This window comes from Tupaia chinensis, unplaced genomic scaffold, assembly GCF_000334495.1.
Source record: "Tupaia chinensis unplaced genomic scaffold, TupChi_1.0 Scaffold000270_2, whole genome shotgun sequence".
In the NCBI taxonomy this organism is placed as follows: Eukaryota; Metazoa; Chordata; class Mammalia; order Scandentia; family Tupaiidae; genus Tupaia; species Tupaia belangeri.
The window spans coordinates 4,499,807-4,513,327 of NW_006159751.1; the positions used below are offsets into that span (position 1 = coordinate 4,499,807).

Below are 13,521 nucleotides of genomic sequence, written 5' to 3' on the forward strand. Positions count from 1 at the left end.
CTGTCTGGCGAGTGCACGTGCCCTATAGCGAAAACCTCTCAAAAAAAAAAAAAAAAGAAAGAAAAGAAAGTCTGTGATAAATCGTTCCATGAAGAACAGAGTTCCCAATTTTCGTGCTTGGATTTACTTTTTAAGAGACTTGCATAAAAATAGTGCACACCTGTATTTGATTGGTTGTAATGTAAATATCGTTGGAAAGAGCGATAATTATTTTGAGGCTCTAATTTAAATGAGAACATCATCTATCCTTCCTTTTACCAATCTAATACAGTGGCCTCTGAGTATGACTTGTTTGCCCTTTTCATTTAACTGAAGTATAAGTTGCTTTTCAAATAAGATTTCATGGTTAATTTTTCACAAAGTCAGTCTAGACCCTGTTGAGTTTTTTATATGTACAAAACCCTTCAATAGCTTTCTTTTCTTTGTAGAGGTTTTTGCTATAGGACCCATGTGCTCACCAGAGAGAGACAGACAGAAAGAAAGCGAGAAACCACCCCCAGGGGGGATGGCCACACCGCAATCCCTTCTCCTCCATTCTTCTCTCAGGATCTTGGGCACGCACAAATACACACCGGCATGAGTTTAAGTCCCAGGTCCGGGACTCTACGTGGGAGTCCAGTGACATAGTTATTCTGCCAACTGCTTTCCCTTCCATTAACTTTTAACATTTTCTTCTTACTAAGCCCCTGCTGTTGCTCCAAGGTACCCCAGCTTTGGGTATGCCCAGTCCCTTAGAGATACTCTTCTAGGCCCACATTATTTTCTTGACTATGACCTGCTAAACTCCAGTAACTGCTAGCTGACTGATCCGTTTCAACAGTGCCCTGGAGCATAAACTACTCTACAAACAAACCCTATTACATTCTGGCTCTTTTGAAGGAATTGTTTCTGAGGTCTGTTTACATATTTACTCCAGGAGACCTCCCATGTATGAACTGTCCCGTTCAGATTCTTACAAGCTAGTTGGCCTTCAGATTACAGGGTATCTTAACTCTCCCAGTTGTTTTTCTCTAAGGGACAGGATCTTGCCATGTTGCTCACCCGGCCTTAAATTCATAATCCTGGTGCCTCAGGCAATCTTGAGTAGTTAGGATTTAGAGTCATGCACCACCTCACCTGGCTTTCAGTTGCTTTCACAACCTTTAGTGCTGTCCCCTAACATCTGTTATCTGTACAATTACAAATGAAGTCTTTTTTTCTTTTTGGAAAGGTTTTTGCTATAGGGCATGTGTGCTCACCAGAGAGACAGAGACAGAAAGTGAGAAATCACCAATGGCCACACCACAATCCCTTCTCCTCCATTCTCCTCTTAGGATCTTGGGGTCTATTTCTTTTAGAAGAGAGTAGGAGTTTATTTCCTAACCTGATCTAGGTCTCAGGCAAAAATCTCTGAACCATCTCTCATCTTACAGAATTCTCATTTTTTCTTTTTCAAAAATGTTTCATCTGCTCTCTCCCTATAGGGCCATTTACCCAGACTTTATAATTTTGTTCTTTTTTTTTTTTTTTTTGAGCAGTTTCCTGGAGAGTAAGTAAAGTTCCTCATGCTGTCATATTGAAAGCCCTCAGTTCTCTTATTTTTGTAACTCACAAAAATGAACATCATTATAAGCTTACTTTGCCATCATTTATCATTTTCTTTGCTTACTACCCGTTCTTGTGCCTTATATTTTCTTTCTGAACTTTTCCTTTCTTTTCTTTTTGAAGAGGTTTTTGCTATAGGGTGCATGTGGTAGCCAAAAAGATAGAGACAGAGAGACAGAAAGCAAGAAATCACCCCCCAGGAGGGATGGCCACGCCACAATCCCTTCTCCATTCTCCTCTTGGGGGCTTTGGCACACACGCACACGCACCTGATGTGAGTTTAAGCCACCGGGTCCAGGACTCAAACCGCAGTCGACTACGTGGGAGCCCAGAGACATAGCCATTATACCAACTGCTGGTCCCCTGACCTTTTTCTTCTCCATAGAGTAAACTCAAAAATTCACTATAGTATGTGGTTAGTAAGCTCTTACTTTTATGTTCTAGGCCCCATTTTCTTGGTAGTTTTGTTAGTATGTTACTCTAGATGACAGCTTTCTCTCAGTATAAAAATATAAAATATTACTCCACTCTCTTCTGGTTTTCATTGTTGTCAAGTAGCTGTCTCACTAATTGCTGTTACTTTGTAACTTCTTCCTCTTTGAAAGTGAAGACCATCTATATTTGGCGGTTTACTGCATAAGACTATTGTCCAAAAACTTATACAGTTTTGTAGTCTCACACACACACACAGTGCATTCCTTAGAACTTAAGAGAGAGCCATAACATTCCTTTCTGTAAAGTGCCCAGAATCACTTCGAACCTCAAGCCACTTAAATTTCTTAGCTTAATTTTTCTAATCACATTGCTAAGTGTTTGATTCCAAACTGGTTTGTTTGTGGATGCTAATTCTTGGGAGAATTTTCTCTTCATTGTTTTCTTTTTCTTTATTCTTTAAGAGATACTTTTGCTATAAGATGCTTGCGCTTGCTAGAAGAGACAGAGAGGGAGAAGTCACCCCTCAGGGGGGACAGCCATGCTGCAATCCCTTCCCCTCCATTCTCTTCTTGGGATTTTGGGCACACATACACATGTGCCCAGAGTCAGTTTTAAGTCGCTGGGTCCAGGACTTGAATCACAGTTAGTCATGTGAGAGTCCAGTGATATAACCATTACACCATCTGTTGGTGCCCATCTGGTGTTCTTATGCCTCTCTGATGGAGGATATTCTAGTTCATTCTTTCACTGACTATGTCATCTTTTAGGGTTTCAGGTTCTTGGGACCAACAGTTGGCATAATGGCTATGCTGCTGGACTCTCATGTAGTCCACCGCGGTTCGAGTCTTGAACCTGGTGGCTTAAACTCACACCAGGTGCATGTGCATGCGTGCCCAAGATCCCGATAGGAGAATGGAGGAGAAGGGATTGCAGCGTGGTCATCGCCCCTGGGGGGTGATTTCTTGCTTTCTGTCTGTCTCTCTCTTTCTGGCGAGCGCATGCGCCCTATAGTAAAAACCTCTCAAAAAAAAAAAAAACGTTTTAGGTTCTTACATTGACTTCACACTTTGGTGGCTACTTAGCTTTGTCTCCTTTCTAGAGGTTAGCCCATTCCAAAATCCTTAGGACCCAAGGAGTAGCAGAGCCCTTGAAGCAACTGTCCTCTTGAATACTGTTACTTCTCTGGATGGATGCTTTTTGTCCAATCCCATGCTAACTTTAGTAAAATTTCCAAGTCAACAAAGTTATTAAAGTAACAGGACAATAAACACTCAGCTACCTTTCTCTAAGACTCACCAGCTATTACCTGCTGCATTTGCACTATCTTACATATATGCTTTAGACACACAATACAGATTTTTGCCTTTCCGCTGGAAAGTCTAATAGCAAACAGATGATACTTGTTAATAGTTACTTCATCTCTGATGAAAAAGAAGTCTATCACTGCCGAACCTAAGAAAAGCAAGTATTGGGACCAACAGTTAGTGTAATAGCTATGTTGCTGGACTCCCATGTAGTCAACCACAGTTCAATTCCTGGACCTGGTGGCTTAAACTCATGCAGGGTGTGTGTGCATGTGTGCCCAAGATCCCGAGAGGAGAATGGAGAAGGGATTGTGGCGTGGCCATCCCCCCTGGGGGGTAATTTCTCGCTTTCTGTCTCTCTGTCTCTGTCTTTTTGGCGATCGCATGCGCCCTATAGAAAAAAAACTCTAAAAAAAAAAATAGAAAGAAAGAAAAGAAAAAAAAAAAGCAAGTATTATTCCATATCTTGAAGAGCGCAGACACAAAGTTTTTGAGCTATCCCTAATCATAGATGGGTTTAATTCAAAATCAGATCCAAATTGATATACTGCATTTGAGTGTTATTTAGGACAAGCTTGTCACCTTTTTCGTCCATTTACTTTAAAAAAAAAAATCTAGAACAAGGTTCTTTGTAAATGTCCTACATTCCAGTTTTGTTTGTTTCACATGACCAGGTTAAGGTAAAATGTTTTTGGCAAAAATGCTACAGCAGTGATGGGGGGGAGAGGGGCCTTTGAAAGTCTTTCTTGTTACGCTGTGATATATTTAAAAGATTTGGGCCAGCTAATGTTGTGGTAGTTAAGGCTGCTGGATCCCATAAGGTCTGACTGTGAGGTTAAAGTCCTGGACCTGGTGGCTTGAGAAATATGCCAGGTTGGGTCCAGCAGTGACATAAAGCGCTGGACACATACATGGCTGACTGCAGTCAAGCCCCAGACCTGGACATATACATGGCTGACTACAGTTCAAGCCCCAGACCTGGACATATACATGGCTGACTACAGTTCAAGCCCCAGACCTGGCAGGTTGCACGCTCTCTCTCCCCTAAGTACGCATGCTCTATAGCAAAGTTTTAAAAATAATACTTATAAATAAAATTAAATAATTCTTAAAAAAGAAAGAAAGCTACTCCAGGGACAGTGTGTGAGTGCCACAATCTCAAAAGGAGAAAGAGAAGGAATTACAGTATGACCATCCCCATGGAGGGTTGGTTTTCTCATTCTCTCTTTTTCTCTCTACCCTTCCAATGAGTACACACACACCCTCTAGCTATATATATATGTGTGTGTGCGTGTGTGTGTTTTTTAAAGAGTTTTTCTTCTTTTTTAAAAGAATCTTATCTACCATTTCAGGTACTTAGTAACATCCCTCAAGAGGTTCTTCAGGGCATGCAGGCTGTCACCCTGTCAGGAAACAGATGTCCCTACACACTGCTGCCTTTCCAGATCACCAACAGTAAATCGATCTTTACAAATGAAGAATAGGGATCTATCTGTCACCACCTGAGACCAGGTCATATGAAAAGGGGAAGCTTGAGACCAAACCTTCCGTTAGGCGTTCTAGCCTACCAATGCACGCAGTTATTATTCCCTAAAAGTGCAGAGCCTGACGTGGATGTTAGCATCCACAAGTCTAAGGAGTAAACTAGTTTAAGGAGTACATTAATATGGAAGAGCTGAGAATAAATTTAAAACCCTTGAGATACAGTATGGAAGACTTCTCTTACCTCATCAGTAAAAACAGAGAAATACATTTCTAACTTGCCCCCTTTCATGCCAATAGAAGACAGGAAAAAGGAATCTAGAAGTTTCCTAATAACTGTCAACCCTATGCTATAAATCATTTCCATATCAATTCCTCGAATTGAATATGGCTGTCTTCCTATCACAAACGAGTCAGGAAGAACTCAGATCACACCAGTAACTGGTAAAACTAGCAAGCCAAAGTCTGTACAATTATCAAAATCCACGTTTTTTCCACCTCACAAAATGCATGTATTAGGAATTTCCATTCTGTTCTATGGTTATTTGTGGCCTTAAATTCAGTATGACCTAAAGAAAAAAACATCAAATTAAGAACAATCTTGAGCAAGTCATTCCTTCCATGTCTCATGGGTCCTCTTGCTGCTGCTCAAACTGGAACGGCTCTTACCGAGGTTGTCTGCAGCTTTTATATTCCTAAATTCAAGAGCCACTTTTATCCCTCCACGACATTTGGTATCACCAGTGCCATCATCCCCCTTGAAACCCTTTCTTTTATCTCACATTATCATTTCACACAAAGGCAGAAGGCCTCCCTTGTGGAATTCTCTTTCCTTAGACTTTAAATATTGATCGGTTTGCCACTGTAACTATTTTACTCTTCTTATTCTGTAGATTTCCTACACAATACCTACTCTCACATTGAGTTACCACTTATTATGTCGTAATTTAGATATTAACTAAATGCCTACCAAGTTCTAGGCATAAATACAGACATGGTCCCTAACTGGTGGATCTTAGACTCTATCTCCAGCTCAGGGATTTCTCAAGAACACCAGAAAAAACATGGATGCCTGCACCTTAATTTTCCATTGGTACCTCAGTCTCAACCTGTTCCAAAGTGAACTCACTCCCCCTCTTCATTCATAACCTAGTCCTTTCTCTCCCTCTTTCCTATTTTAATAGGTGTTAGCAACCAACCCCATGGTGATCTATTTTACTTTCTAAAGCTCTCTAAAATTGGACTAAAATTCTCCATTCCAGTGCCAGATATACAGTTCAGGGCTCATTGGATTACTTATAGCCTACAACTGCATTTCTGCCTGCAATAGTCTCCATAATCCATTCTTTAAAATAGCTTTCAAAAGGCAAATCTGATATTATCACTTCTTCACTCCCCATCTGCTTAAAATTCCTTAAGGACTTCTTGTTGGAACTGCTGTAAGTCCTAAACTCTTTAACGTAATTTACCAGGCTTTCAGAATCCTGCTCAGTTCTTCAGTTTGGTATTTTATTACTGTAAATCACATTGTTGCAGCTGACTTGGAACAACAGGTTTCTGGAACAACAAAATTTGGGTTAGTTCCTTTCCTATGCATTCCAGCTACAGTCTGTTAGTCCTTATCATAACGTTCAGTAATCTAACGTAAAGTCTAAACACTGAAGACAGGGACTGTATTTTATCTTGTTCACCACTGTATCTCTGGAGCCTGGCACATAGTATACATTTCATAAATGAATTAAAGTTAGTAAGTCTCAACTCAGGAAAAAAGAAAATTCATTTGAAAATTTTTTCAATTTTCTAATTTAATATAGAAATAACCAAAACAATATGGTTTTCAAACAAGGCTTTAAACTAATCTAATACAACTTCTACAACACATTCCAGAGCATTGTAACAAGAATTATTTACAGGCAGCTAATGTATTAAATAACCATGAAAAGAAAAAAACTTGCTTTTATTACACACCAGCAAAAAACACAGGAACGGAACAATTAGAAACTGCAACCTTGTTTTAAAAAATTAAATATGATTATTTAAGAGAATACGATACCACAGAAACAGCACTTTTTCTTTAAGAATCATATTGAAGGGTCGATAACTATGTGCAAAAATAATAATAGTAGTAATCATAATAATGAGGGAGGAGACCAGATGAAATACTGGAAGCAAGGAACTAGTAAGGCTGTGGATTTAACCCTTTCGTATGTAGGTACATCTACATAGAAAATAACAGGCTTTCAAATTGCACAAATCATTTTTTATAGGCTTATATACATGTTTCACTGTGTTTTAAAACATAGTAAATGCCTACACTTTTCAGACCAGGAGCAGACATGCATTTCATTCTTAAGATTAAAATTTAGGCCACTCTTGAATTGGAATATTGCAGTGGCACTTTACAAAATCATTTTGCTGTCTTCCCACATATAAATTTGGTAAATTTAAAAGAATAACATTTTCAGTTTTAAAGATCTCTTGCTAAAAAAGGGCTAAACTTAATATTGTATATTCTGTAGTTTGATATGACAAATATATCCAAATTAACTTATTTTTGAAGATAATTTAGTTTCTCAGATACAATAAAAAATATAAAGGACCACATAGGCAAACACAAAGAAGTAAGATGGAAGAAACACTATACATGCATTTTGACCAAGTAAAAGAAACCATTATATCCAAGAGTACATGTTGAAATCTGAAATGTCTATGTAAACTGTGGCATATAAATTTTTTTCCTTAAAAAAGTACCTTCAATTTATTTACTCAAACACCTACTTTTAAAAAAATATGCAACTTTCCCCAATTTTTAAAATAAAATGCCACAATATATTGTTATTACCTCCGGCATACATTTAAATTTCTTAATTTTTAAAAGATAGACTGGGTGATATGCATACAAACTTTCCTATAAAATCACCATCCAGAGAGGATTATGACATGCTATTAGGCAACAGACTTAAAGCAGTGTTATTGCTTTATCAAGGAGGAGATAACCGTGAGGAAACAAATGAAAGGAAACACCCAGGTTTGATACGTGACCAAACTCTGATACACCTTGAACATTTGGCATCACCTTCAGCAGATCATTGATATAGATGGTATACCATCAAGAACTCATGGTATAAATTAAGAATCTGATTGTTTTAATTAGGAGAGCTGGGATGGGTGGATTTTCATAAAACTCCTCACTGATCCAATGCTTAGTATATGCAAATGAGCAGCACTGATCTCAATAAGAAATGAGATTTTTATACTTCATGTGTTGTATGCGAATGAGGTGGGCACAGGAAGTAAAGCCCAAGGGAGAAGGGGCCACAGTATCTTCTCTCGGTATGGGTAGTAAGAGGCCACTTAACAATATATAGTAGGCCACAATCAAAGGGCATAATCAGAAGACGTGAAATCTATTGGCTTATTAATACTAATCACTAATAATTACACGGCAGGACACCTGCTGAGGTAATTGATATTAATAAATCTGTAACTTGCACACTATAAATCTTTTTCTTCTGTTTAAAAGCAGTTTTTCATTAGACTAACTAAAAATCTCAAAAGTGTTACAACAAAAAAGCGAAACTTAAACCAACTTTCAAAATTTTTCTAGAATTCCTTTATGTAAGAAACATAAGTCAGAAAGTACCAACTTGATGATTCCAAAAAGAGTAATTTCCAAAGTGGATCCAATGCCTAGCTATGTATCTTAACGGCTTCATATTTCTCGATAAGAGAGTGACTTATAATCTAACTGTACTGTGGAACTTTCACATTCTTCACCTAGCAAAGTGATCCCTTCACTCAGTAAATCAGCTGAGCCTAGGGCTGAAAAACACAAACTTAGGTCAGCAGAAGAGATAGAGTAATATCTGTTCTTAGTTTTCTGATGGGAGAAGTAAACTGACGTATGATAAAAACGTTCAAAGAAATATTATGTGGACATTTCTCCAGGTCTAAAATCCTGCCTTTTGAAAAAAGATAATATGTGATAAGTCAAAATGTGATAGTATCAAAATGTGATAATATCAAAGCAAACTACCTTCAGGGACTAATAAATATCAAACGTTTGTCTTTTCAAAACATAAATTAATAGGAAAATATATATCTAAATACCAATTTAGGTTGTTATACCTTTTAACTAATAGTTATATTAGAACTGAACAAAACAGTTTAGAAATACAACAATCAGTGTGCAAGAAAAAAACTTTAATAAAATCTAAAGTGAACACCTTCATTTAATGGTGATTTGTTGCTAAATGTTAACAATAATTCCTCAGCAGTATGAATTATTGTCTGCTAACAGAAATGAAATCTATTAGATGTTGCCAATTAAGTGGTTTTCTAATTAATTTACTCCACCTTAAAAAACAAAAACTCCATATAATATAGGCATGCTTTTAAGGGAACACATTATCTTTTAAGGCCCCAAATACTGAAAAATATTTACTTAAAATCTGTTTTTCTCCCCAGTTGGCAGAACCTATATATGACTTATTACCTAAGAATTCTGAAAAAAAATCCACATGAAGAGCTTACAGAAAAATATTAGAACACAAAGGCTCGACACAATGAAGCCATACTGCTACTCCTCACTTTCCAAAAATGTGCTCTTACATAGATGTCTACTTATGAACTGAAATATAGATGTGAAAAAGAGAGACACAGACATAGACGAAAGCATTTTAAAATTAGTTCCTCCCTCTTACAACAAAACTAAAAGAGAAGCTAAAAGAAAGCCAGGGAATAAAGTAAATTGATAGCAATAATAAAATCATAACTGTTTAAAATATACCGTCAGAAGGCCTGAATCATGTTCCTGTTTCCACCCACTTCTTGGTAAGAAAAAAAAAAAAACCCCAAAGGAATTCGTATAATCTTTTCTTTAGAGCACTTTATTTGATTCAATACGCACTAAAAAATATTTACTTCTTAGACAATTATGTCAAATAATTTTCTGAGTAGTCTACTGTCTGAACTGCATAAGCTGAATTTTTAAAAAGGCAAATGATTTGCCACAAACCTGCTGACATCTGAAAAATATCTAATGGCAAATTCTTCTATTTTGGTCACTTTATATTCTAATGTGTCCATACCAAAATAGGACTAAAATTTTTAATCCAACAGAAGAGAAGCCTGTACACAGTCTAGAACACACATCTTGAATCTGAGCATCACAAATGAAGAGAAGAAAAACGAATCAGAGCCAAGTCGGTTTATCTGCCTCAGGTGATATAATCAAGGTAGTAAAGGTGGGTATACTCCAGTAACCATTCAAGTGGGGATTGGCTCATTTTCAGGATTTACTTACAGATCTCTTCTAAGTCCTTTAAGCCCCCAGTCCATGCAAATGTCCCACTTGGTGGACGGATGAGTAATCTAACCCCACCGGGTTTATTTCAATATTTTGATATTTCAATAATAAGCTGCTTCTGAAGATTTTTTGAGAAGTCTGTTCTCTATTAAAATAAGATAGAACCTCAAAATATGAATGTGAACATTAGAAATAGACAGCATATATTACAAATCCATTCTTGATAGGAACATTAGTAAGAATACACATTAGCTTAAAAAACAGGCTCAGCAAATGTTGCTGATCTGCCAGAGTTTTAGTTCACTATTTACAAATAAGACAAAGTGAAATACAGAAAATTTTACACATTTGGTAGTTGACAGATTACTGTTTGCCAATAGTGGTCTATCAGAAAACTGATATGAAGGAAGACTGGATAAGAGCCAGTTGTTGCCTTCTCAATCAAATTTAAATGTACAGAAAACTAGATTAATTTTGAAACAAACATTCTGCCTTTTATAGGAATAACTGATCAGATGATATGATTGGGAAGTGTAATTGAGTGGAAGTGTTCTGGAAATGATTTATTGTAACGATGTATGATCCATTACTGAAATGTTATCACATTTATTTCAGTAGACCATTGAAGCTGATTAAATGATGTCCAACGGTCATGTTTCTTAGACCCTAAGTATGAGTAAAAAATAAAACTGCTGTTGAGTTCCTTAAGTCACTTTAAAAACTAAACCCAACAGCACTAAAATGAGAAAACAATATAATGGCATAATTCAATGCACATCTATACTGACATTAAAGTGGAATCTGAGTTACTTTGATTTTTAAATGATGTATTTGTGTAGAGGGGGCGGATTAGAAGCTGTTTTAATCACTGCGCACTCTAATCCAAAGAGACAGTTTATCAAATGACACTTATACATCAGTACCCTGCACCAATCAATACCACATGATCATCATTTGCCATTTTAACAATAAGAGAACCATCCTCATTAGTAACAGACATCCTCAAATCATTTCACTTTTGCTTTCTGCTTTTACTTTAAACTTGCAAAGAGAGTTCTCTCCCCTTTTCTTGACAAGAATGTGTTTTCTGTCCATTTTTTCAATCTAATACTGTGGAAAAGCTATCAGCTTCATCAAGGAGGAGCCCACTATAGGCAGGATATTCCGGCAACACTTAAATAAAAGTTCTGTTTTTTTCTTTTATTTCTTTTTCATTCTTTTATTTATTTATTTATTTATTTGAACAATTGATTTAAGTCCATGTCATTTTACTTTATATGTACTGGTCTCTCATCTGACTTTAGGCGCTTTCTGCGGGGCTGTATAAAGTCTTCATCAGAGTCCTCAGTTACCTCACCATCATCCTCTTCCTGCTCAAATTCTGGCAAAGGTGCGAAGGTCCTGTCTGAGTAGATCTCTGTGAGTTTATCTTCAAAGTACAATGCAACTGCTTTCCCTGCCTGAGCTACTTCTGAATCAGCCTGCAAGCAAAAGATAGGAATATTCACCTATTGGTAATGCATATTCCTTCACCAAGTTTGCATGGTCTGAAAAGCTTACCTTCAAATTAATCTCTTGTGTGTCTGCATAAACTTGAACAACTTTCATCATCTAAAAAGGATACCAGAGTCAAAAAAAAAAAAGGGAAATTATAATCCTTTCTAAAGTTATGAGACTGCATAGGATTGGCGACGAAAATCAGCCATACTAGGGAGAACAAATTGCTATAACCAGGTTAAGTGTTTTCTAAAATTCCACAGAACATAGAACCACTTTCGTTACAAAGCTCTGCTACTAAAGGTACTGTGAAACCTCAGTTATTGTCCCATTCTGAATTAGTGAAGTCAATCTGAATAGCAGTCAGTCCAAATACATCAATCTACTCAAGAGAAAAATATCTGTCAAATGACATAAAAAATACTGCTTTAAAAACAGTAAAACTTTCAATAAACCTCTTAATCAGAATGCTATCTGTATGGCACTATGTTAATCATAAATTATTTAGCTATTATTAAAGCAGGTAAAACGGGCTTTCTTATCAACTATAGTTCTTGAAAGTTTATTTTTATTTATTTATTTATTACAAGAGATTTTTACTATAGGGTGTGTGTGCTCACCGGAAAGACAGAAAGCAAGAAGTCACCCCCACGGGGGATGGCCATGTCTCAATCCCTTCTGCTCCATTTTCCTCTTGGGATCTTGGGCATGCACACATGCACTGGGCATTGAGGTTTAAGCCACCAGGTCTGGGACTTGAATCATGGTCAACTACAGGGGAGTCCAGCGACATAACCATTACACCATCTGCTGGTCCCAAGCATATTTATTTTTAAAAATAAGATGAAAAATTTGGAACTGTACTTTCTAAACTTAACTTCAAATGAGTTAGATTTTAATTACGTTAGTCTGTGGCATATTAAGAAAAGGTGACTAGACTTCTCATCTTATATGGATTTTGTTTTTCATTCTAAAATGCCATCTGGACAATTCCAGAGGCAGATATGGGTACACTTTAAAGAATTCAACATGATTTTTTTTTTTTTAGTAACAGAGTCATCCCCTCAATATCTGCAGGGGACTGGTTTCAGGACCTTCCCAAGGATACCAAAATCCATGGAGGCTCAAGTCCCTAATGTAAAATGGTTATTTGCCACCCTCCCATACAGTTTAACTCATCTCTAGATTACATGCAATGCCTAATTTAATGTAAACAACTGCTGTTTTTTTTCCTTTGTATTATTATTGTCTTTGTATTGAGGTTGATTGAATCTGCAAATGTGGAACCTGCAGATATGAAGAGTCAACTGGAATCATATAACACCCATCAGCGATAAAGGAGAGATTTTAGTATTAATCTTTTGAGATTTTTTTGGATTCTCATCGAAATCCATTTTCTTCTCCTATAATGAAAAGCTCCTATAACACTAACAGACTTGACTTTATCCCAAAGTCAATAAAAATAACTTCCTTGAAGGATGTAAATCACAATTCTTCTTAAGGTGTATCCTCAAAAACTGCAAAAATCAAAGTTAATGAAAGTCACATTGCTCAAGTCAGAAAACTCTTAAGTATTATATACTCCAGTTTGCTACTCAAAATGAGCCACCAGGGATTAGTTTGTGATTTTAAGGTTCTGCATTTATGTGTTCAAAAATAAAATCCAAAAACAAGTACAAATACGTTTCCTAGATAAACCCAGAATGTGGGCTGTTTATGATCCCATAAAATATAGGTAGCTACAAACTATTTACTTATCCCAACCTTCAACTCATTTAGGAAGGGATATTTAACCATATTCTTAATGTTATACAGTTAACTTTCTTCTTTGGAGCTGTGGACACAATCAAATTTCACTTCTGACAGGACTGAAGGAGGAAAGAAATTTTAATCAAATAAGAAAACTCTTTC

General features: G+C 36.7%; 1 protein-coding gene across 1 annotated transcript in view; it reads right to left on the reverse strand.

Annotated features, from left to right (window-relative positions):
• Window positions 1-7,040: 7,040 nt before the first annotated feature.
• Window positions 7,041-13,521, reverse strand: part of TRIM33 (tripartite motif containing 33) — a gene marked incomplete at its 5' end in the record, with an annotated part of 131,472 nt that continues 124,991 nt past the window's right edge. The window contains 2 exon segments of the mRNA XM_006149664.3: window positions 7,041-11,594; window positions 11,674-11,724. Of these exon segments, the coding sequence (XP_006149726.2) occupies window positions 11,382-11,594; window positions 11,674-11,724 (264 nt within the window).